Below are 24,449 nucleotides of genomic sequence, written 5' to 3' on the forward strand. Positions count from 1 at the left end.
TTTAAGATGACTCAAATGTTCATAAATAGTTGAAACTGTAGTGATTCAGTTATTTGGTCAGACAACCAGTCAACCCAGTATTTATTGACTGCATGATGCCAAGCTCCGATGTTGGCATAGAGGGTTCTGTTGTAAACTAGGAGTCAAGGTCATTACACCCCACAGAGTTTATAGCCTGGTAAAGAATACAAACAAATAATCTAAGGAATTAATTCACCGTGATGAGTGCTTTAACGGAACAGGTTCAAAGTTCAAAAGTTCAAACCAGATGTGTCAGGGAAGACTTTTCAGAAGAAATGATACATAAGCTTGGAGTAGGATAATGAGGTAAAGATGCCACAGATCCAAAGAAATGGAGGAGGGGAATGATAATGTTCTTGTTGACTGAGATATGAGACTGTGAGGGGCAAGAGGAAACCTGACTTGTCTCAGAGGAATTGACTGTTCCTCTGAATGTACTGCTGAAATACAAAGTAGAAAAGAAGAATGTGAGTGGTGAGGCTATAGTGGTAGCAAAGGCCCAGGCAGAAAAGGTCTAATTGACCAGCTTACGGAGGTTATATCTTTGAGCTGTGAGGACCCATGAGAGTATTTAAAGCCATGACTGTGTTATGGAAGGAACATAATCCGATTTGTGTTTTTGAAAGCTCACTCAGGATACTTACTGTGTGGGAGAATAGGCTGGAGTGGAGCAAGAGGTAGGCGGGGAAACCAGTTGGAGGTTTTTGAATTCTGTGAAGCCTCGTAGATTTGGGGATTGTCCTTCCTTTGATACCAAAATCTAAATACAATTGGATGAACATCCCCATCCCAGATAATCCAGGCTGGGATTATATTTTATTCACAGCAGTCCATTCTTCTCACTCAGAATTTCTGCTTCTGAGTCAGAGCTTAATCCATTATCCCCCACCACCACCACCCCCCGCCCTCCTCAGGTTCTGGAGCTGATGGTTTGCCTCCACCATGTGAGCCAGCGCCTCATCCTTCATTTCCCTGAGGAAAAACTAACACAAGACTGTTCCGTGTAACAGATTAATACTGAGGTTTGGGGGTGGAAAGAAGGATGATTAGCACAAAGGAAAGGAAGCACTTTTTAGTGTTTATCAGATGTTACAGCAAATATTTTACTGACCTCTTTCACCTTAGGCCTCAGCCTGCTGCTGTTTCCTGGGACCCACTCTCAGTTTGGGGGAGTTCTGTGTTTCCTCTGTCCCTTCCATCCCGTGCCTCCTCCCTTCCAGGTTCTTAGTGGGGCCAAAGGCAGACTGGTTCTCTTGAAAGGCAGGTAGTAGAATGGGGGCCAGTGTTACAATAAGGCAGATCTCAGCTCAAAAAGGAAGGCCTTTGGTAATGAGTCCAAAATGTCCAATGATAAAACTGATCGTAAAGGGTACTTGAGCAATATATCATCAGCGAGTCAGATGACCACACTAGTCTGCTGGGCTAGATATGAATACTGAAGCATCTCTAGAGCCACCTGAGAACTGCTTCTGAGATTCAAGGACTCAATGCTCAGAAGCATGCTTTCCCCTTCATGGGAATAAATTGATCTCTTTTTGCAAAGGTAAGATTATATGAAACTCTAGTCTAAAAAGTCAAAACCAAAGCTGTTTTGATAGAAGCAGGGATGAGGCCCGGGCTCCACCCAGGAGCTGGGTGTACTGCAGGGCTGTGTGGAGCACAGTTGGAAAGCACTGCAGTCTTCTGCCCTGGCATGCCCCTGCTGAAGGCAGCCAGGGCCTCATTTGATCAGCATTAAGCAGACTAGGCCCTCCCAGAGCCTTGGGCATGATGCTTCACTTTTCTTCATCTCATTAGGTTAAGATTTAATGACCCTGCCTAGTCCAGGTGCTACCAGTCCAGATTTCCAGATCCCTCAACTCAGAATCCAGATTTTAGTTCACATTCTTAGCATTGCCAAGACTAGAGACACTTAACTGATTTTGCATCAGCATCTGGTGAGCCCCTAGCATTGTCATCATAATTATTCTTCACATCTGTTAGCTCATGTGAAGTTGGTGGTACTAACCCGGACTTAGCTGAGTAAAAGGAGCACTAGAAAGGTGAGGTTATTATCATGCCGATAAATACAGAAAGTAGAGTTCATCTTTTTCTTGAGCTACTACAGAGAACTTCGGTGTACCACTGTAACTCTGAATGAAGAATAAAATACAACTCCCTGCTGTTGTAACATCCATCCCATTCTGTTTTCTCAGTTGATGTCCTAAGCATAGCAGAGGGTGAGTTTTCCCCACTTTACAGATGAGGAAACTAGTACTCAGAAAAGACAAACGAGTTACCTTGACTCACATACATAGTGAAAGTCAGGAGCAGAGAGATGGAACCCAGGCATCTATTTCTTGGATTGGACTCCTGTCCTTGTCTCAAAGTGGGACATTGCTATAAGCATCTCTCCTGAAAAATAGGAAGCTGAAACCTCACCTGCAGAAATGGGGTAGGATATGGTTTAGGTATCCTGGAAGCTCAGAGACTTCTCTCTTCAGGACCATTTCTAGGAAAGGGCTTCATCAGTTAAATTTCCAAATTTCATATGGATGAATAGCTGTCTCAGGCCAGATTTGACTGTTATCCCATAGTTTACCAAGCAGTTTTAGGTGAGAATTAGAAAGTAGTCCTGAAATCCTAAACCATCTCGCCAAAGAGGTCATAGTCTGTGCCTGGCAATTTCTTTGAATTAAGTGTCCATCAGAGGCCCGAAATGAATTCCAAGCATTATCTTAATACAGTCTTTTAAAAAAGCCACCAAGGACAGTGTGATGCGGTTCAGCACCCAAGACATCTCCCATAAACAGGGAATGCCGTGGCCAGATCTGACTTGATATGGGCAGAACCCAGCTCTGAGAGGGAGTCTGTTTCAGGTTTCATAGAGCAGTGATTAGGGGCTGCTGCCTGCGGTTGGGCCGTGGCCGGGGTGTAGAAATGTCAGGGTGAGGTTCTCTTTACAAAGGCCTTCTTAGCCATTCTCTTTTGACGTTCACAAATGCTTTGGAAGAAAGGGGGCTCCCAAGTTATAGATGAGGAGACTAAGGTTCTGAGGAAAGCACCTTACCTGCTGAGTAGTAGAGTCAAATTCTGACCCAAATTCTGGGCTCTGTGCCCATGTTCTCACTACAGTACAACCGCAGCTTCCTTGGACTATTTCCATAAAACAAGGCAAATGTGAAAGAAGGGAGGGAACATAAGAGCAGGTCCTTTGCAGACAAGCCTTGAGCCAGGCATCAGGAAGCATTTCTGAGATGTCCTGCTGGCTGAGAGGGTCCACTTCTAAAGTGCCCTCATGTAAGCAAATGTATCTCTTCTTCAGCACTTTATCCCCTGCTCTAGCATCTTGTGTGTTAGGACAGACTCTTCTCAGAATAGCTTTCTTCTTTGTTTGTTTGTTTTTTTTTTAAGATTCTCTTTATCAGAAACAGCCTAACACATCCAGACCAGAAGAAAACTCAGAGACCGTGTAGTCTAAAGGGAAGAGTCTCTAAGGAGATCCAAGTTCAGAGGGTGGCGCTGGGCTTGACTAAGGCCACCTAGTGAGAGCCAGAGCCAGGGCTGGTGCACAGGCGGCCTGCAGCAGCCCAGAGCCCTCTGTTTTGCTGCCTCTTACTCCACCCAAATAGGCTCCTGGCAGCCAGCTCCCTGGCAGTTTTTCCAGACTAGTCCCTGTTCTAACTCTGGTTTTACTGTTTTCCAGGTGAGACCTTTGCCCTGGGAAATAGTCTGGCCCGGTCTTTGGAGCCACGCTCAGACTCAATGGACTCTACCTTGAATCCCACCAATCTTGTCAGCACTTCCCAAAACCTTCGAAATCCAGGGTACCGGCCTCTGCTTCCATCCTGCAGTCTCCCACTGGGCACTGCCTCAGCCGTGCGCAGGCTCTGCTCCAGGGGTAAGCCTTTCAGAGTTCTGGCTCTCCTGCCCTCTCTCATTCTTTTCTTCTTTCCTGCCTGAACCTTGGGAGGCCAGAAAGTACTTAACTCTGTTGCCCCCTCCACCTAAAGAGGTCAGACTGGGGCCTGGCCCCATTACACCTGACCAGGCACCTGGGGAGCAGCTGAAGCTCTGGGATTAGCTTGAGAACAGCAGGAACCAAAAGCCAACAACTCAGAGCCAAAGGGATGGGGAAGGAGCCCTTCTTTCATTCATGAGCCATTTATGTGAACACCACCTGTGTTTGTCAGGGGGACACAAAAATCAATCATTTCTTGTCCTTAAGGAGTTCAAAATCTTGTAGGAGACACAAACAGTTAAATAGATGATAGTAAAATAACATCTAGAGTGTGGCTGCAGAGATGAGTTGTATGAAAACTGAAAGAAGGAACACCGCACTCAAGCTTGTTATCCAGGGTAAGCTTCCTTGAGAAAGTGTCTGAGGTTTTAAAGGTTGACTGTGTGAATGTATCAGGGGTAGTGGTAGATGGGGAAGAGCTTTCCAGGGAAGAGCATGCAGCATGGACAAGGGCAAAGGAATGAGAACTAACACAGATTGTACCAGCAAGTATATGCAGTTTGGTATTACTGAAAAACAAAGGGTAATTCTGGGGCTTCAAAGAGAAAATCCTGGAAGGGTCAGCGGTTATACCATAGAGGACCTTAAATGCCATGTTAAAGAGTTTGGGGTTGATCTTGTAACTAATGGGAAGCTCTGGAGACTTTCACTAGAGGCAAGACCTAAACAGGTTTGTGTTTCAAATAGGTCATTGACTACTGTGTTGAGGATGGATTTGAAAAAGACAAGACTAGAGAGACCGCTTAGTAGGTTACTAGAATGGGCTACATCCAAAATGATAAAGGCCTAGATTAGCAGTGTTAGAAGGTTTTCGAAGAGAGAATAGATGTGAAAACTCTTCATGAGGTAAATATAGTCAGATTTAAGAGTTGGGAGGAAGGAATGGGAATGTCGCCCAGGTTTCTAGAAGGGGTGATTAAATAGATGGTGCCATTCTCTGAGAGAGCGAACCAACCATAGAAGAGAAGGGGAAGGTGGGATACCCAGCAGGCAGTGGCCATGCAGGTCAGATCCTCAGGGAAGAGGACTGAAGTTACATATTTAGGAGTTAGTGGATAGAAGTTGAAGCTATAGAGTAAAATGACACCCACTTCCAAGAAGTTTGTGTAGAATGAAAAGAACAGTTGACCAAAGAAAGAGTTCTAGGAACCAACAAAGTTCAGGAGGAGGGAGCAAGAAGAGGATCCTACCAGGGGACAGAGGAGTAGTCAAATGTGAGGAAAAGCAGAAGAATTGGATGTTGTGGTGGCCATGGGTACTGTTTTAAGAGTATAACCCAAAAAGTTTCAGTAAAAGAAGGACTGAGAAATATCTACTGGAAATGGTGATTAGAGGGTAATTGATGATCTTAGTAAGTAAGAGCAGCTTCAGTGGTGCTGGAGGCTGGTGAGGGAGGTTTGCAGTGGGTAGACATATCAAGAAGAGTTTGATGAGGAAAAGAAGGAGGTGACAAAGAAGGTCTTCTCGAGTGGGTGCATGCTGGGCATGTTTGTCAGCAGACAGCCTGAGCCTTCCAGGAAGAAGAACTTCAGAATATAGGAAAGAGGAGAAATAAAGGCCGTGGAGGTGTTGGGAAGGATTAAGGGTCAGTCTTATGACAGAAGAAGGCAAACCTTTCTGAAACTGGAAAAAGACTGTGGCCATGAGTGAATGGAGAGAGGGCTGAGCAGGGAGGGGCTTGGGAGTGCTGGGAGATTGAATGAGCCATAAAGAATACAGGAGAAATAGGTCAAGGAAGAGGGGATGGTTTGCAGAAACACCAAAGGTCCTGCAATGTTTGGAGCTTGGAGACCAGTTTGCAAGGGCTACGATTTTCTTCTTTGGTTCTTAGAAACCTACATGTGGGTGAGAAAAGACAGTTTGAGAGTTAAGGTTATATGTTGAGCTAGCAGGACAAGAGAGGGTGGGGAGCATGAGTGGTTTAGATCTTCAACACCGTCTCCAGACAGCGGGGATAGAAGCAGGGCTGAGAGATGGCTGAAGGATGGGGAGACTGTAAGTCTGATGTGCTAAAGGTCTTCATAATATAATGCTCATAGTGGACGTATGTCCCAAGAGAGTTGGAAAGGTGGGAGGCTGGGGTCAGAGAGGTGGGTGTTTAAAATTCTGAAGTGGATTTGTTCAAAGTGGTCCAAGAACTAGACAGTAATGTTGGTAGTGGGTATTTGAAGTAGAATAGCAATGAAAATCACTGGAAGCAAAGCAGTTGGATGAATTTCCTCTAAGGAATATGGCAGCAATTAGGATGGAACCGGAAGTTAGTGAGTTAAATACCCAAAAGTCTTCACTTTTGGGTAGAAGTGAAGTTTCACTTTCTACTTTCACAGAGTAGAAACCCAGAGATCTGTAAATGTATGTGATCAGAAAGAGCAGATGCTCAGTACATGTTTGGCCTCTGAAGAACACTAGCTTCTGTTGGAGGATGATCTAAAAGCAGCAATGGGGAGAAAGGAGAAAGCCATCTCCAAACCCACTGTGGCCTCCCCCAGCCCAGGGACAGATTAGGTGTGGAAGAATAAGAAGAGTCCATTAGCAAGGCCTGCAGGAGCAGAGGGGATTCTGGGGAAGGCTGAGACAGAGAAGCCCAGGATACTGCTTCCCAACCCCAACCCCAACAAGGCCCCATATGAAGCCACATAAGGAGCTCTGAAGTAGAGTCCCTGCCTTGAGACTTAAGTCGCCTCAGCCTCAAGACAGACCTAGTCTTGTGGGGGAGGCAGAAAAATATACATGGAACCATTACATACAGTCATGCATTCATTTAGCAGTCATAGTTGAACATTGTGGCAGAGCAGGCACTTTTGTGTGCCGTGAAAGGAAAACACTCTCCTCCAGTGTGTCTCCTACGCTCAGTGCTCTGCTCAGCACTGCTTCGCTTCCCCCACCAGAAGTGCGGGTCTCCACGCACCAAGCAAGTCTGCCATGCCAGCTGGGCGTCCTGCAGTGTAACCCTGTTCTGACACTGACTCCCTGGAGGAAGCATCAGAGCCCACAATATGATGGTTCAGTCCCACAAGACTGACCACCCTCCAACTTCAGATGCCAGTTCAAAGTCCAGGTTGTTACCTGTGTCTCTGACTGGCTTCCATGATTCCTTTCAGCCCAGATGCTCCTGAAGCCCTGTCCTTGGGTTTTTATGGAGGCTTCATTATGTCAGCAAGATTGATTAAGTCGTTGGCCGTTGGTGATTGAACTGAATCTCTAGCCCCTCTCCCTTCCTTAAAGATTGGAAGGGGGCAGGACTGAAAGGTCCCAACTTCTAGTCACCTGATTGGTTCCCCTGACAACCAGCCCCCATCCTTACGACTTTACAGAAGTACCTCATTAACATATTCAGATGTGATTGACAGGGACTTGTTATGAGTAGCAAACAACACTCTGACCTCTTACCATGATCCAGAAGGTACCCCATCATCTGGGCCTTTCTGCCTCATCTCCTGGATGAGGCCTGGAATAGCAAATGACACTGACCTCTTAGGAGATTCCCAGGACTTTAAGTGCTGTGCCAGAAAAGAGAATGAACACAGATACATATGTTTCTTATTATTAATCACAGTATCACAAGAATTAACAGAGAACAGAAGACAGGTGATAAACATAAATGCATGAGATTGTTTTTAGGTCGTGATTGTTTTAGACTGGTTTGGGTGGATGAACTAGAGTAATTGGATAAAGAGTGATTATGTGGGGAATAGAGTACTTTTATTAGGATATCAGGGAAGGCCTCTCAGAGAAATCAGTATTTGAGATGAAACCCAAATATTGAGAAGGCATCAGGTATTCAAAGATGTGGGGAAAAGAACATTTTAGATGGCGGAAATTGTGTGTCTGGATCAAAGCATAAAAGCATAGCTTATTCAGGAAGCAGAAAGCCAGTGTGTCTGGAGCTTGATGAGTAAAGGGTAGGGGGAAGGGGGAGATGAGGCAGAAAGGGCCAGATGATAGGGTACCTTCTAGACCATGGTAAGGGGTTCAGCCTTATTTCAGGTATGCATTTTGAGGCTGTTGTATTGATTGACATGATCCAATTACTTTTTAAAAGTTGTTTTGACTGCTTTATGGAGAAGAGATTATTAGAATGATGTGTTGGGGGAAAGTGTGTAGAGATTGAGCTGTAACCAAGAGATATGTGAAATGCTTTTATGAGACCAGTTTTTTCAGGATGAAACCTGGGAAAGTTTCATAAAGGAGCTGATCCTTGAAGCCAGCTCTTGTTTAGTTAAGTTAGAGTCTGCCAGAAGGAAAGGAGAAACTGAAGGGCAAGAAGGGGGCACATTCCAGGCAGAGGGGATGAAGCCTGCCAGAGAGCCTGCAGGTGATGACCGTACAGAGAGCTCAGATCCCACTGGGGAAATGGCCAAGACTGAAATAAAAGCTGTAAGCAGAGCACTAAATTAACATTGAGATTCCTGGTGGCCAAGGCAAAGCTGTTTTCTGCCTCCAAGTATTTGGCTATAACGAAGTCAACTATTCTCCAGGCTTTGGAAGAGACACAAGTTATAATTATCTGCCACTTTTTTTCTCCCTGGGCCCCAAGGACTTAGCTCTAATCTTAGCCAGCTCCCGAGGTATCTCTAGAAATGGTCCCCGAGCCAAGGCAAAAGCAGCCTCACCCACCAGCCCCTCCCCCAACCCCAACCCAGATAATCCTCTCACCTCATCACTACCCTTGACACAGGTCCAGGCTCAGTCACAGCCTCAGTGTAAAATTCCTTCTGACCATTTCCAGAATCAGCCCTATGCTTAAGATTTGAGTGAGAAAGGGTCTCTGGTCCTCAGTCCTTCTGTGGAAAAACCCTGCTTGCCCTCGGTCACCTCTGGTTCCTCTGCTCTGGCACGGCTCTAAGCCCCAGTGGTCACACAGGGCCCCTGGGACAGGCTGTGGAGAGCGCAGGCACACAGCCCAGTCCCTGCCCGTTACAGCAGGTGTCCTTCTCTCCTGCAGGGCCAGACCGCCGGGACGCCTCTCGACTGAGTGGCCGGGACCCCTCCTCGTGGACGGTTGAGGATGTGATGCAGTTTGTCCGGGAAGCTGATCCCCAGTTTGGACCCCATGCTGACCTCTTTCGCAAACACGTAGGTGCCCCTGCCTGACCTCTCCTATATCCGCCGGGTGTCTTGCTCCTGCAGTTTATAGACTCTTAAAGGGCACAAGCGATATATTTGTTCCAAGTCCCTTGAAACTGAGCACAGGCGATCCCATACAAACTTAGAGACAGAGTCTTGGGTCCCAGACGGCCTTCACTGGGCACTGAACACTCCTTTAGTGTTGGATCTGATTCAGCCACACTCCTCCTGGATCCCAGGACAGGACTCTCCTCTCCTAGGAGCACTTGCTTTCCTCTCTACCTGCTGTGGTCTAAGGCCAAGGCCAGGTTAAAGAGTCCCTTGTTGTGTGGCCCCCAGCTCTCCAGCCTCATCAGAACCCCATCCTCTTATTTTGTCTGCTGTGAGCCCCAGCATCTTGTCAAGTGACCATTTGCCCCTGTGGCCAGGAACTGCCAAGGACCCCCCTGCAGTGACCGAACTCCTGATTTGGGGCTCAAACCTGGTTCCCAGTGGCCCCTGCCGCTTGGTGCTGTTCTGCACTCTGGGTACTCAGAACAGCTCTGCTGCTTTCATGGGTCACCTACTCCTTCATGCCAGGTGGGCTGGAGAGTGCTCTTTGATCAGGCCTGCAGGTCTCACAGCTGCTCACCAAGTGCTTGCTTTGTGTGTGGCTCATGAGGAGGGCTCCCTGCTGCCCAGGAAGGAAGGTGACTTTCCAAATAGCCCTTGAGGGTCAATACAGAAATAGTCTGTGATGAGTGACAAGGACACTGACTGGGGAGGCTTCCTGGGAAGATTTAGGATTGAGCTTGATCTCGGAGGTTTGGAAGGGCAGGGAGGGCTGCCTCTCGGGCAGTAGAGAAAGGAGATTCCTACAAACATGTATGAAGAGCTTAACCTGGGGGGTTCACTGGTGATGCTGGAGAGGGGTGGTTAGAGACAGAGGTGGGGAGAACGGGCAGGCTTCAGTGTCACAGCAGGTTCACAGGGCTCCGTGTGGTTGGCACCTCCCCGGAGGGTCTTTGGTGAGAACCTGGGTGGACAGACCACCCAGGCCTCTGATGGCGCCCCCCTCCTTCCCCCAGGAGATCGATGGCAAGGCCCTGCTCCTGCTGCGCAGTGACACGATGATGAAGTACATGGGCCTGAAGCTGGGGCCTGCGCTCAAGCTCTGCTACCACATTGACCGGCTGAAGCAGGGCAAGTTCTGAGCAGGGCAGTGCAGCCTGGACGGCCGAGGGGTCCAGCAGAGGGGGCTCTTCTCCCGGGAGGGAGGGCCGTCAGGCACCTCAGCAGGGTCCGAGGCCACCTCAGGACTCCAGGAAGCTGTGTGGAGCCACCCCACTGCCCCCTCCTGCCATGAGATGTCCTTCCATGAAGGACCGAGGAGCGGGGTGTGCGGCCCAGGCACTGCTCTTCCCTTCAGCCCCGTCTTGGCTCTGAGGCCCCGTGTATTTATTTCTCAAGCCTGGGTGGCCTCCCTCCAGGAGTTTAGACTGAACACCTTCCAGGTGATGGAGGAAGGGGCTGAGCTGTGAGGTCTCGAAAGATGGGGCCCTGAAGCAACACTCGCACCGGGTTCGGCCTGGTGGTGTGGCTCCCACAGCTCCTGCCTTCTCCTCACGAGATCCACAGATCCCAAACTCATGGTGCAAACCTCTACCTTTTTTAAAAAGAGATCTTTTCTTATTATTAATTTATTGTTTCTGGCACTTGGGCAAGCCCTCCAGTTCATACCCCTCTTGCTCCAGACACTGGTTTCAGGAGGAGGGCGACCACACTGCCCTGGCCCCACACAGGCCCTCTCCAGAGAGCTGTGGCCCCTTCTCAGAGGACATTACCCAGGCACTTTCTCCGTGGGATGGACAGCCCGACCAAGCCTCGACCACGTCATTCAGCACAGGGGGGAGAGGGCCCCTGTCATCTGCCCTCTCTCCCTCCACCAGGCCTCACCTGTGGGAACAGGAGTTCCTGCCCTGCACTGCCCCGCCACAGCTCCTTGCCCTGGCCAGAATTGCTGCCAAAGAAGGTTGGGCCCAATGTTTTAAGCCAAGAAGGCCCTAAGATGGATGGGAGAGAACGGTCTCTAGGCTGGAGTCTGGTTGCACCCACTCCACTGTCCACAGGCTTCTTTTGTAAGCAGGTCAGCAGTCCAGCTGCCCCCGCTGCCATCTGGACTTATTTTATGTCAATTTGTTTATAAATAAAAAACCATATAGATGCCAGTGTCTTTGCAATCAGTCGCCAGAGAAATCAGTATGCCTCCAAAGGGCAGGTCACTCCCCTTGCCTTTATCGTAGCTCCTTGTTTTTATTTATGAGGAAACTTGGGCAGGATGCTCCCTGAGTTCATGTGACTCCAGCAGTCCCTAAAGAACAGGCTGTCTGCCAGAGGCCCGCTGGGGCCCCGCCTTGGTAGCCCCTGGGGAGCCAGTGTGCCGTCCATGCTCTGCCCTCAAAGGGCTTTGCCCTGGTGCAGCAGACAGCAACGAGCACGGCAGCCCTGGAAAGCCCGAGCAGAAGGGACAGAGTTAGGGTCAGCAGCTGCAGTGACCCTCCGTGGCAGGGGTGGGGAGATGCAGGCTAGCCTGGCCTTGTGCCGTCCAGGGGCCAGGAACTCCAGTCCAGCCCCTCCCTGTTTATAAAGGGGCCATAGCACAGTGCAGGGTACCTGATAAGAGGAACACATCATTGTATACCCCACACACTGCTCTGTGTGAATTAGAATGACCCCATTTAATTTTCACAGCTGCTGCTGCTGCTAAGTCACTTCAGTCGTGTCCAACTCTGTGCGACCCCACAGATGGCAGCCCACCAGGCTCCCCCGTCCCTGGGATTCTCCAGGCAAGAATACTGGAGTGGGTTGCCATTTCCTTCTCTAATGCATGAAAGTGAAAAGTGAAAGTGAAGACATTCAGTCATGTCCAACTCTTAGCAACCCCATGGACCGCAGCCTACCAGGCTCCTCTGTCCATGGGATTGTCCAAGCAAGAGTATGGAGTGGGTTGCCATTGCCTTCTCCAAATCTTCGCTGCAGACCCACTTTATAGATGAGGAAACTTAAGCTCTGATCATGTGGGCAGGAACTGCCAAAGTAGGCATTTAAAGCCAAGTAATCTGACTCCAAGGCCAAGGTCCCAGCCAGTGCAGCTATTTTTTTGTGATGCTTTGGGTGGGTCCTTTCCCGTCTTTAGGCCCGTTTGGCTATGGGGGGGGGGTTTAGATAAGACTTGTAAGGATCATACCAGCCCTCACCAGTGACTGGTTCCAACATGGTCTTTTCCAGTTGGCCACTGTGAGATTATAACCTTGGGCCCCCTGCAGCAGTCAGGGTCAGGGCTGCTGAACCAGAATAAGCCCATTTTCCACAGATTCCCAGGCCTGTGTTCAGGGGGCTTTACAGTTCATTCAGGGTACTCCCAAAGAGGGCCTTCCTGGGCCCTGATGATGAACTTTTGAATGTGAGAGTAACACCAGCATACGCAGGCAGGCCAGACATGCTGCCAGTCCTCGCTTGTGGAGCAAGCTGGTTCCCACCCGCCCTGCCCCTTGTCAGCTCATCAGGGAACACTATTTAAGGACTTCTTATGCTAAGTTATTTATGTACATTAGCTCTCTTAAACCTCACCACATCTCAGAGATAGCCACCATATTCCCCCATGTTAAAGATGAGGAAACTGAAGCTTAGAGAGGTGGAGTTATTTGCCCCAAATTCCATAGCTAATGAAGGGTGTGAGACATCATACTGCCTGCAACACCCACCAGGTGGCTTTTGTCTTAGATCCCACTTACCATGCAGACTACACAGGCTCCGGCCGGGCCTTTGTAGGCAGTCACTTTGAAGACTATCAGACCACAACTGCTGCCAGCAGGATGGTAAGAAGCAGGCCTTTTCGGTGGGGTAGTCATTGCAGAGCCCACAGTCACCCAGGACTGTCATTTGTTGTCCAGGCTGCAGCTCAGGTGTAAGGGGGTAAGACATGCCAGGGAGAAGTGGGGCTCACCTTGGCTTAGAAGCATCACGCCCCAGGGCAGCCAGTGACTCCCCAGTGCCATCGGCACAGCTTCCAGGTCCCTGGGCAGGACGTGCCTCCTGAGTCCCGGCCCTTAGGAAGCCCCGCAGGAGGATGTGTACAGTCCATGCGCTGCACTCCTAGACCAGGTGCCTTACAGCCAGGGGGCAGTTCTACTATAAGCACTATTTCCTTGAAATGGTCGACATTCCATTTTTATCTGGTTGCCAAGGGAACAGAACCAGAAAGGTAACCAGATGTCATATTCTGCAGGAGGAGAGAGGATTTGTTACCCTTTCACTTGTGGTGCCCTAGCCTCTAGGGTCAGAATTGAATTTCATTTAAGAGAAACGACAACCAAGAAACCCAGCCTAAACTTTTGAAACGATTTCACAAAGCCAAGCTTTCTAATAGTGACCCAGTCATCCAAAGAAGCTGAAGCGGTCTCTGGCAGGTGAGACCACACCACTGACCCCGACAGCACAGCCACCCATGGAGCGGGAAGGCATATGGGAAAGCGAGACTGAGCACAGAGACCTCCCGAAAGCAGCTTCCCAAGCCCACCCTCATCGCCATGACAAGGAGAGACGTTGACTCCGGTGCTGAGGAACATGAGGAAAGGAAAACGCAGGCTCTTCAGGAGAGAAGAGTCCGACCCCACTTAGTGATGACTCCTTCGAGAACCTCTATGCCCTGTCCCACTCCCCACCTGCCAGCCACATCACAGCCTGCGTTCCTGGGCTCTGCTCTGTCTTGTCCAGGCCATGAGTCCTGAGCAGAAGTGTCCGCACCACCCCCTTTGGTGTTCTGTGGAACAGCCTGAGGCCCTTCTCTGGGCTGTGGCACTGGTGGGCCCGGTAGACACACTGTTTCTGCCCTCATGCGCAGTGCCATGACCCCTTCTCAGAAGAGGCACAGGTGACTTGTCGCTCATCTTTACAACCAGGGCTGAAAGAGTGGAAATCGTTCTCTGCTTGAGGGACTCCAGACACTCTCTCCTCCCCCTATCATCCCTCTGCTTTTTGCAGTCTCCTTTAACTTAAGGGCCCAAGTCACCCCATCCCACCAGGGAAGCTCCACAGCTGGAAACCTGCAGGCCAAGTGAGAGAATTACGTATTTGTACTTGGCCTGCAACAACCAAAGCCGCTGAGGATGGTTCTGGGGGCCAGCGGCCAGTAGGTCCCAGGGTATAGGCACCAGGGCCGAGATACCTTTGGGCTGTGGGCCGACCCTGTCAGAGGGCGGGCAGGGATGCACCAGCCACTGGTACGCGAGGGAGGAGTCAAGGCAGACTGGAGTGTTCCTGGGGCCAAAGGGCGAAGGCTGCATCTGTCTACACCCTGCCCTCCCCTGAGTCCCAGAGTTTGCTCTCCTGGCATCCTGTCCTCTCCAGCATAAGGCTGAGCTCAGTCCCCTCCCGCACCCCAGCCCCTGCCCCTCAGCTGGGGTTCCTAGGCAGCTTGCTCAGACACCCATGCTTTTGTGGTGTCAGGGATCCCAGCCACGGGCGCCACCCAGTGGACACTCTCCAGATAATGTGAGAAGAGCCCTATCTACTGCCTCCCTCTGCCCCTCATCTTTGGGTCCACCTCACATTCTTAAATTTAAATTCAAGAAGTCTTTTACCTCCGGTGCCAAGGAGGGTTGTCAGTAAGGTCACAGACATCCAGTAGGAGGACTGAAAGGAGCTGCTTGTTCCACAACACTGAACTCACGTCTGCCACCACCTAGCTCTTACAAAGCCTGGGGTGCTGTAAATAACCCAGTTACAATGCAGTGCATTTCAGTATTTAAAATATCATTTTGCAAATGTATTTAGTGCTTACAATGAAAGTTTTTATCCCCCTGGCCAAAAAAAGATGGAACTGATGTTCAACTCACATAAGGTTAACAGAGCCCAGGGAAATATGTAATACAATCATTTAAAGAGATTTCCAGTAAGAATGGGGAAAGATTTGGCACTGAAATCTGTCTGGGAAATTTCATGCCAAACAGCTGGTTGATAGTGAGGCCCCTGGAGAAGGATGTTACGTTCACGTTGGTTCTCTGGTACATGTCTCATCTGTCAGGGCACCTCTCCTGGCCCGCTGTCAGTCTCTGCCTAATTCAACATGGCTTGAGTTAACAGCCTAGAATCAGCCACAGCCCCCCTTGTATGCTTTCTGTGAGAACAGCTCATGATGGCAGAGTCTAGAAAGGCCTGAAGAGGACGACCCCGGAGAGCTTAGAGCTGTTACCCCATAATTCTCGGCATGGATGCAGAGGCCAGGCATGGATTCAGAGGCCAGGCAGAACTGGCTGCAGGGTCCCTCCCCAGAGCCTCACAGTACCACCTCGCAGGGCCTGGGGCCTCTTCCTTGCCCCCACACCACAGTTGCCTTGCTCAGGTTCCCCACCCAAGCTTCTGCCTCAGTCCCGCAGGGAAATACAAATTCATTCGCATCTTCAGAACCGGCTGCTCAGAAGAGGAGGTCAACCTTTGCATCTGCCCTTGGACACCACCCTCCGCCCTGCACCCCATCGGGGCTTGCAGAAGCAGTGGGAAAGTGCTGCCTACATCTGCATAATGAAAAGCACTGTCACAGCCCCCACCCACCCAAGAACAGATTTCTGCATTAATAAAGACCTTGTATCACCCGAATCTTGGTACCTGTCAAAGAGCAGGTGGCAACCCTGTCCTTCAAGAGATGGCAATGCTTGACCTATTTCTCAGGGCTCTTCAGGACAGGAACCATCTCTGCAGCCCTGGAACCAACTGCATTCTGATCCCTGCTCAGAGAGCCTGGGATTGGTAACTGAGGTGGGAGGTGAGGCCCGGTGTGAGCACGAGGGCCTGGAGAGACCTGGCAGAGGGAGGAAGTGTGTCTTTAGCCCCTGGATTCTAGGAGCTGTCTGGAAGGAGCCCCCCACCAAGCTGCACGGGACATCTGTCTACATGGGGGTGTGGCGTCAGGGAGAAGTGTTCCTGTTCCCCTTCATGGCCTGCCTGCTGGAGGCATTGTCAACTCTCCTGAGCTCACAGAGGTGGCTGCACAGGCCCCGCCCACTTCCCGCAGCCCTGGCTTCCCCTCCTGAGCCAAGCCTCTAAGCGCCCTGGAGAGCTGCTGGCCAGGGGTCAGGGGTCTGTGGGAGCTGAGGGCTGGCACCTCCCACACTCCCCCAGGAACCATCAGGACATGAGGGTCATAGGCCTTCCTCTTCCCCCTATTCCCATTTGCCCTGAATGTCCCCACTCCAGCAGTGGCGGCCCCCAGACCCTGACTGCCTTAAGGATCCAATCTGAAAAGATGCAGGCCAGCCGTACCTGCCACAGAGACCGGAGGCTGGGTGTGTGTGGGTGAGTGGAGGGGCTGGTGTGTGCACAGCTCAGGAGCAGGGTCCCTGGCCTAGTGAGAGGTGGTGGGGGACGGACCCAAGGGCCCAGCACTGACCCTTCCTCGCTTCTGCTCCCTGGACCCAAACCAGAGGATTTGGTCTAGATAAGCCTCCTTACATGTATATATGCAAACGCTGTTGTTCTGTGAGGGGCCATAGCTTCCATCAGTATACCCAAAGCATAAGAACCTCTCTCTTAACCCTCTGACCCAGCCTGACCCCTTCAGAGCCTCTGCTGGGCTCACACCAGCTTCAGAGTAGGCAAGAAGCCTAGGGTGTCCGTGACTAATCCTCAGAGCCCTGGGTTAACGCCCCAGCCTCGGGCTTCCTGAGGGAAGACGGGCCCGCTGGGGCCAATGACAGGATACGGGGGCCCTTCAGAGACCTGAGTTCTGCCTCTGCCCCCTTTGGTCGTATCCTCTCAGTCTTCCCTTCTGTGGAAATGGAGCAGCAGGCGCACACGCTCGTTGGCTGGCTCAGCTCTGACTCCCCTCTTCCCTGTCCTAGGCCTTGGGTGGGTGGCAGGGCCCCTCCTGCTGGCCCTCTGCCCACCCTCTCTCTCTCTGGCCCTCCTCAGCCCCTCTCAATCTCTGAACCTCCCCGGAGCCTCGGCCCCCCCGAGTCCCCTGGGAGGCCCCGGGCCAGGCTGAGAGCCCAGGGCCCTGAGAGGAGCAGCCAGCAGTGAGGAATCCTAGAAGCCCCTCCAGAGGAGGCCCCTCCACCCCCGCCACGGAGCCCCCAGGCAAGCAGCCCCTGCGGGAGCTTCCCCCAGAAGATCCCCCTGAGGACTCGGGTGCCGAGGCAGCTCCCAGCAGGCATGTCCTCTACGTGGGCCACCTGAACCATCAGCTCTCCGTGCCGGTCCTCACCTGCCTGCTGAGAGACGCCCTGGAGCGGCTCGAGCTGCCTGTGGCGCGAGAGCACATCGAGGTCGTGCGGCAGCCACGCCAGGCCTACGCGCTGGTGCAGGTGGCCACCCCCAAGGACACCCTGGCCTCCCTGGCCCGGCGCCTGCACACGGCCTGGGGGCAGCACCAGATCATCAAGGAACTGGTGGCCCGCGGGAAGGAGCTGGTGCTGGGTGATGACCGGGAGCCTTCAAACCGCCGAGAGGTAAGCCAGGCTGCCCCCAGCAGGCAGCCCGCCAGCCCCAGAGCCTCCCTCGGGAGAGGTCTGGATGTGAATGGCCTTGCCCGGTGGGCATGAGGGGTGTCTTCAAGGAACTGGTGACAAATTGGCAATCTTGGTCCCAGAGGGACACTGACCCTTGGAGCTTGCCTCCAGTCTGGAAGCAGGTAAAAGAAGGCCTGAGTAGCAGACCTTCCCTGCACCCATCTACAGCCAGCATGTGGGTCCGGCCAGGCCAGGCCCAAGCATATATAGGGGTCCTGACCTTCTTGACTGAGCCTTCTTGGCTGACCTTGTCATCCATTCAGTTGACAGACACCTGTTCCAGCAGGCAGCGCAGCGGAGAGCAGGGCTTGACCCTGCCCTCAGGGAGCCCTGCTTCTATGAGCAGAGTCAGACCCTCCCGGGGCGGTAGATGGGGAGGCAGCCTAGAGCAGGAGGAGGACCCAGGAAGGTCCTCACTGATCTCTGAGGACAGATTCCCCAGGGAGTAAAACCCAGGCTGGGGCTTAGGCAATGGGACCAACTCCGTGGAAGGACATCCCTAGCAGAAGGATGGGGCACATACCAGGGGCCAGGTGAGGGTGGCGGCATTGGCAGGATGGCCGGTGGCTGCCTGGGGGGACTGACAAAGAAAATCAAGCCGGAGGGGAGGGCTGTAAGACTACACCAGTGCCAGCAAAAGTGGGTTTTTGTGGGGGAGGAGGGAACAGTCAACTCACTTTTGAGGTGGTGGTAGGCTGGTGATCTTGAATTGCCCTCCTTCTTGAATTGAATTTTGAATTCTTGAACTGAATTTCCTTCTGGATGAAGGCTCCATGACATTGAAACTGTTGCAGAGCTAAATGGGCTTACATTTCAAGACCTGTGGCCTGATGGCACGTTTATATGACAGTTGAGGCTTCTCTCAAGTCTCTGCTAAGCTTGTCTTCTCTGGGAGCTGCTGGAAGGGCTGGGACTGGCTCTCATCACCACATCCCAGCCCGCACTGAGCTCCCAGCCCTGGAAGCCGCTTTTGGAGGCTGGAAGGCAGCAGGGAACCAGGGAAAGGTTTTCAGGACAGAGTGACTGTGGGACTTGTATCTGGGGTCAGCGATAGAATGGATAGGACGAGGAGAACCTGGAGGCAGGGAGTCTGACAGTGAGACCCAGACCAGGGCAGTGACCCTGAGCAGGCTGCTCCCAGAGCCCTCACACAGAGCAGAAACCATGGAAAGGACTCGGGAAGGCCCAGGGATGGGAGAGATTCAGGAGGACTGGATCAGCCAGGCTTTCAGGGAGATTAGGAAGGGGGTGGGATCTTTGGGAGGCCCTCTCAATTCAGAGACCTGCAGCTGTGTCACAGGGGACCTCAGGGCGCTGAGGCATCTTCCAGAATGGTCCAACCCTGTGTCTCCGAGGCTAACGCAAAACCCAAGTGGGCAGAGAGTGGCTGCAGGTGCCCCAGCTCCCTGGAAAGGAGAGCTCCTCCCCACAAGCCTCCCATAGTTCACCTGGCAAGAGGGCGGAGCACTAGCTGCTTCAAACCCTTGATTCACAGGGTTTTCCACATGGGCCCCAGCATTGTGGGCAGAATTAGATCCCTCCGCGCGGGAGGGGCATCAGGATGCCCTGTGTGGGCTAAGCTGGGCTGGGCTGGGCCGGGGTGGCTTGGGTGGGTGCGGGGAGGGTGGAGGTGGGGGTTCTGGCCGCCTGTCCCTCCGGGTTGGCTCCTAACTCTTGCCAGGAGCATACACCCTGCCCTTGCCCCCACCCCCACTCCAGCAGGAGGAGGACTGTGGCCCCAGCCCCGGCCCGGTTCTGGGCTCCAGCCCTCAGCGAGCCAGGCCGGCCCAAGCCCTTCCTACCCGGGCACTGGGCCCGCAACGAGTCTCCCCCAGCAGGCCCAGCGGCACGCGCTCAGACAGCGCCATCACGCACCAAGGCATCCTGGGCCAGGAGCGCCTGTTCCAGGGCGCCTTCCTGGGCAACGAGACGCGCAACCTGGAGTTCAAGCGCGGCGGCGGCGAGTACCTGAGCCAGGCCTTCAAGCACCATCTGCGGCGCTACGTGTGCGCCTTCCTCAACAGTGAGGGCGGCAGCCTGCTGGTGGGCGTGGAGGACAGCGGCCTGGTGCAGGGCATCCGCTGCAGCCACCGCGACGAGGACCGCGTGCGCCTGCTGGTGGACTCCGTCCTGCAGGGCTTCAAGCCCCAGGTCTTCCCTGACGCCTACAAGCTCACCTTCATCCCTGTGGTCAGCGCCTCCACCACGGGCACCCCCCTCAAGGTGAGCCCTGCCCCCAGGCTGCCCGGGAGCCAGCGAGGCAGGACCGACGGCGGGGCTGCCGGGGCTGCCGCACGCTTTCTGGTGCGGCGCCCGCAGAGCTGCCATTGCCCTTCCCAAGGTGATCCGCCTGAGCGTGCAGGCCCCCAAGGCCCAGGCCGAGCCGCAGCTCTACGAGACCGACCAGGGGGACGTGTTCCTGCGGCGGGACGGGAGCATCCAGGGCCCGCTGTCCGTCCGCGCCATCCAGGAGTGGTGCAGGCAGGTGGGTGGCCCAGGCCGGCCGGGCGGGGAGGGGGCTTCTCAGCCATTCACCAGGCTGAGGTTCCCCACCGGTGCCCCCACGGGGAGCGACAAGCCCATTGCATCCCAGGTTCCTCTGCAGTGTAACTGGAGGAGCAGGGAGCACAGTGTCAAAGCTTTAAGACAAACCGGAGAACTGTGTACCACACTGGGGGCAGGTCCTTAAGCTGGGGGTGAGTGCTTAAGTGAGTGCTGGACGCAGCCCCAGAGAAAAGCTTTCTCAGGAGGGGAACATCAGGCAACACAAAAACAGAAGAGGACCAGGGCTGACAGAAGGACTGGGCAAGAGGCTGTGGAGGACAAGTCACCCCAGAGTCTAGGAGGCTGGCAGGACTGTGTCCAAGACCCCAGGGCTGCCTTGGTCAGGGGACCTGGCTTCTCCACCGACCAGGCCCAGGGTGGTGCCCAGTGGCCTGGAGCAGGCACCACCCCCCCCACTCCCCGGCTCTCTAGGCCTTGCCGCCATCCCATCCCCGGTTCTCAGCCATCGTCAGCTCAGACCTGGCTTCTCCCGTGTCCCCTCAGAAGTGGATGGCCGAGCTGAGCAAGCTGGAGGACAGGCTGCAGGTGCTGACGGCCGAGAAGGAACAGCTCCAGCAGCAACTGCGGCAGCAGCAGCAGCACAGGCCTGCCTCCTGCACCTGCTGCGTCTCGTGAGGGCCCAGCACCCCACCTGGAACATGCAGGGCTTTCCTGCTTGACCCCAGGTCCCCCCAGTAAAACCAGTCTGGGCTGCTCAGAGGTGGACGGGAACACTGCACTTTCTGGCTCCTACGACACCGTGCACACAGGCTGGTCCCCACATGTCAGTCCTGAGCAGACCCTGGGCTGTGTAGCTAAGAAACTGCTCTTAGAATGTGCCCTCCCCCCAAATCCCACCCCAAGGGGCCTTACTTTCAGAAAGAACTGGGCCAGCGCACTCCCTGGGCTGGGCTGGCAGGGACTGTCCTTCTCCCTGAAAGGCTCAGGTAGCCCTGGCTGGGATCTCTGAACTCCCAACGGCTAGGCAGGGCCAGAAAAGGATTTGTCTTGGGAAAGCCCCCCTGCAGATGGTGGCACATGGCTAACTGCAGTTACAGAGCCGAGAGACCACCCTGCAGCCCCTCCCCTGGTTGCTGGAATTTGGGACTAAAAGCTCTTTAATTACATGCACCCAGGCCAGAATGATTCTTTCTAGAACATTTGGCTGGTTGGATGCAACTTGGTCATGAGTCCCATGCCCAGCCCACCTCTGTCCAAGAGACTGAGCCAGCCCTGGGCTCCTCCCCACACAGAGCTGTGAGGAAAGGAGTCTGGATGGTTGGGGTCCAGTCCATCTCAGCTTGAAGACTGGGTGCTGTGCTTAGTCGTGTTTTGACTCTGCGGCCCCATGGACTGTAGCGCTCCTGCCAGGCTCCTCTGTCTGTGGGGATTCTCCAGGCAAGAATACTGGAGTGGGTTGTCATGCCCTCCTCCAGGGGATCTTCCCAACCCAGGGATTGAACCCAGGTCTCCTGCATTGCAGGCAGATTCTTTACCAGCTGAGCTGCCAGGGAAGCCCTGAAGAGCAGGTACCTTAGGGCAAATCTACAGGACAGTAGACAGGGCAGTTGTTGGTGCCCTGATTCTCTGCAGCACCTGCACAGGAAGGAGACGTCTGACTTCTACTCCGTGCACCCTCCAGCCACCAGAGAGGATTCTTGCTCTGGCTGTTTCCCCTGCCATCTCCACCAGCAGAGCCGGGGACACTGCAAATCCAAGGTCTGATCATGCCATGCTTGGATTCAAAGTCTTCCAAGAGCTCCCCATCTCATCAAGAGCACCACGGCCCTCAGAGGTGCTCCATGAAGCCAGACCCTGCCCAGATCACCAGGGATGAAGAGAAGGACAGGGAGTGGGGACAGGGAGTGGGCCTGGCTCCCTCCCCAAGGAGAAGTCCTGGGCACTGGGCGACCCACGCCAGGCATGAAGGCAACCCTCCTGTGCCGTCTCCACTACAGCCCTCGGCCCTGGTACCATCCTAGTGGGGCTGGCGGGCCCCGGAAAGTCATTCTGGGGTTCCTTTTTCTAGGTTCTGTAAGCAGGCAGCACTTAACTGGTCAGCAGAGGCCCAAAGCAGGGGAGGGCACGAACCCCACGAGGTTTTGCAAACTGCCCACCAACCATGTCCTCACTGTTGTAGGGAGCTGCTGTCACCAACAGGCATCAGAGCCCTTAGTTTGGGGACTGGCTTTTATAAAAATGACTGAAGACTGACGGGACCACCAGATGGGAGAAGGGGTCAGAATTCACCCAGTCAGCCACACTAAGAGTTCCCAAACCAGTATGGAGTCCTCTGTAAGTGAAGAGGCCGTAAGACTCGCCGACAGACAGAGGCAGCTGGGTTGGCCTGGGCCAGGGGGCTGTGCTCCCACACAGGCTCCTAGGCCTCCGCCGTGATGGTGGCCTTGGACTAGCGAGTGGAAGACAAGAGGGAGCCTGCTTCCTTCCTGGGTCTCCCTGATGGAGGAACCAGGCCAAATGGTGAGAAGCATTTTTCTCCCAACCCCCAACATCAACAAGCAAAGGCTACTGACCACTGATGAGCAGCCCAGCCTGAGCCCTGGCCTCAGCCTCAGACACACTGCAGAAGAGCCGGCTCACAAGCAAGTGTGCTTGGCAGCCAGAGGGCGGGTGGGTGGTCCCAGCGTCACCAATGTGCCATGAGGAGCATGGATTCAGGGTCTCGAATTTCACTTTGGAGGAGAACCCAAAGGATGATGACCCGCACTCAGAAGGCCGGGGCAGATGAAGACAGGCAGGCGGCTGCTGGTCTACACCCAGCAGAGGGACTGGCCGAACCTAAATTTGAAGTCTTTGGGGGAAATTCTGGTTCCTATTAGGCTCCCCTCAGTTTTTAAACAAACCTATCAGATCCCCCACCTCAGGCTGCCCCCTGGGGGCAGAGCCTGGCACCGAGAGTTCAGGGGTCACACGCGGGCCGGCACTGTGCTCCGACAGCTCCCATCTGGCCATGACATGAAGAGCATGACAGACAAGGTGTGTCTCTTGCTCTGCATTATTTATTTCTTAAGTTAGAGTATACACCGAGTCCAGCCAGGATATAACAGGCACACAGCTCCGCCTGTTGTTACACCACATTAAGAAAATAGCTTTTCATACTGCATTCCAACCGGAGTAACACCATTCTGGAAGGAGACAGCCCCCTTGAGCAAAGCTGTCTACATAAGAGAGGGGTTTAGAAGGAGTGTCCCAAAAAGATCCTTTGTTCTTTGTTAAGTGACCCCTTGATGCAAGGAGTGATTCTGGAGGGGACTCACAGCCCGAGGACAGGGATTCAACACACTCAGATTTCAGGGAGACACAGAGTTCTCGCCGTCTCGTGTGATGCCAGACTGTCCTGAGCAAATCCCAGCCGTGGCTGCCACAGAGAATCCCCAGCGCAGGGCCGAGCCGACGCTCTGTCTCGGGTTTCCCTCTTCCTCGTGGCAAGGGCTGCCCTTGGGTCCTGGCACCGGGTCGTGAGCACAGCTGGACTCGCCCCTCCGCACTCACCAGGCAACATGGCACACCCCGTATTAACAGCCTCAGGGGAAGGAACAGCTGCCCGCGCGAAGCCACAGGGACGCGGGGTGGCCGCAGGGGCTCTGTGACCGAGGGGTCCCCCGGCACCCGGCCCTCACCCACTCCGCCCCGATGTCCTGCCTCTCATCCGATACTGCAGGACCGCAGAGGAGAGCGCGTGACCGTGCGGGAGCCAGTACACACGGCAGGACATCAAGTCACAGTCTCCCCGGATCCCTTCCCCCATAATAAAATAATCTTAATAAAAACATAATTTAAAGGAAGTGTCAAAAGCTGAGTGTAAAATCAAAGCTGTAAACTCTTGAAGTCCAAAGGCTCTCTTCAAGAATTATCCCTGTTTAAAAAAAAAAATTGAGCAATTAATTATAGGATGCATGTTAAAATAGAAAAGTGAGGATTTGTAGCCAGCTGCTGTGGTAAACTGCCTGGTTTTCATTAAGGACCAGTATTAGGAGCCTAACTTGAATCATGAGAAGCTAAATTTCAGATTCCTACGGAATCACATGGACTCCACCTCTGCCCCGACACAAGCAGGCTTTTCCACCGCGCCAGCCTTCTCACGGTGCCACTCACAGGGGATCCCCACTTGGGGAGGCAGTTAGAAACTCCCTGTAACTGACCAGATACCGTTACAAAGGCTCCTTTCTTTCCAGGGCAGTTACTTAGATGATCAGATTGCCTACAGCAAACTATCTGGTGAAGATTAATGAATACATGGGGGCTAAATGCTC

The 24,449-nt window shown here is 53.2% G+C and overlaps 3 protein-coding genes and 1 long non-coding RNA gene across 21 annotated transcripts in view; 2 read left to right on the top strand and 2 right to left on the bottom strand.

Annotated features, from left to right (window-relative positions):
- SCMH1 (Scm polycomb group protein homolog 1) overlaps window positions 1-11,295 on the top strand; it is a 212,997-nt gene extending 201,702 nt beyond the window's left edge. For 15 of the 18 annotated variants that reach the window (XM_020914690.2, XM_070468345.1, XM_070468346.1 and 12 more), the window contains 4 exons: window positions 3,707-3,901; window positions 8,967-9,097; window positions 10,156-10,270; window positions 10,822-11,295. In XM_020914690.2, coding sequence (XP_020770349.2) covers window positions 3,707-3,901; window positions 8,967-9,097; window positions 10,156-10,270; window positions 10,822-11,273 — 893 coding nt within the window. In that variant the 3' untranslated portion in view covers window positions 11,274-11,295. Of the gene's footprint in view, window positions 1-3,706; window positions 3,902-8,966; window positions 9,098-10,155; window positions 10,761-10,821 lie in introns of those variants that run through there. The other 3 variants (XM_070468352.1, XM_070468351.1, XM_020914699.2) reach the window with 2 other exon arrangements.
- Window positions 11,296-14,879: 3,584 nt separating this feature from the next.
- LOC110151345 (uncharacterized) lies at window positions 14,880-16,063 on the bottom strand. The gene is made up of 2 exons (XR_002318033.2): window positions 15,734-16,063; window positions 14,880-15,184 (listed from the first exon to the last, which is right to left on the bottom strand). It is a non-coding gene; the product is annotated as an uncharacterized lncRNA (long non-coding RNA).
- Window positions 16,064-16,370: 307 nt separating this feature from the next.
- Window positions 16,371-23,377, top strand: SLFNL1 (schlafen like 1). Its single transcript, XM_070467191.1, has 6 exons — window positions 16,371-16,410; window positions 16,776-16,924; window positions 17,134-17,571; window positions 19,354-19,854; window positions 19,973-20,116; window positions 20,680-23,377. The coding sequence occupies exons 1-6, from the start codon at window positions 16,371-16,373 to the stop codon at window positions 20,809-20,811; spliced, it is 1,404 nt and encodes a 467-aa protein (XP_070323292.1). The 3' UTR covers window positions 20,812-23,377.
- CTPS1 (CTP synthase 1) overlaps window positions 23,176-24,449 on the bottom strand; it is a 30,894-nt gene continuing 29,620 nt past the window's right edge. The window contains exon 19 of the mRNA XM_020914746.2: window positions 23,176-24,052. The gene's annotated coding sequence lies outside the window, so the exon portion shown is untranslated. The remainder of the gene's footprint in view (window positions 24,053-24,449) is intronic.

The sequence above is a fragment of the Odocoileus virginianus genome, chromosome 5 (genome assembly GCF_023699985.2).
Source record: "Odocoileus virginianus isolate 20LAN1187 ecotype Illinois chromosome 5, Ovbor_1.2, whole genome shotgun sequence".
Taxonomy (NCBI): Eukaryota; Metazoa; Chordata; class Mammalia; order Artiodactyla; family Cervidae; genus Odocoileus; species Odocoileus virginianus.

Excerpts from the sequence above, each read along its gene's own strand:
- SLFNL1 (XM_070467191.1), top strand. The coding sequence starts at position 16,371 with ATGCAGGCCAGCCGTACCTGCCACAGAGACCGGAGGCTGG. Across the intron at positions 16,925-17,133 it reads AGCAGCAGGCGCACACGCTC|CCAGCAGTGAGGAATCCTAG; the intron begins GTTGGCTGGCTC and ends TGAGAGGAGCAG. Across the intron at positions 17,572-19,353 it reads AGCCTTCAAACCGCCGAGAG|GAGGAGGACTGTGGCCCCAG; the intron begins GTAAGCCAGGCT and ends CCACTCCAGCAG.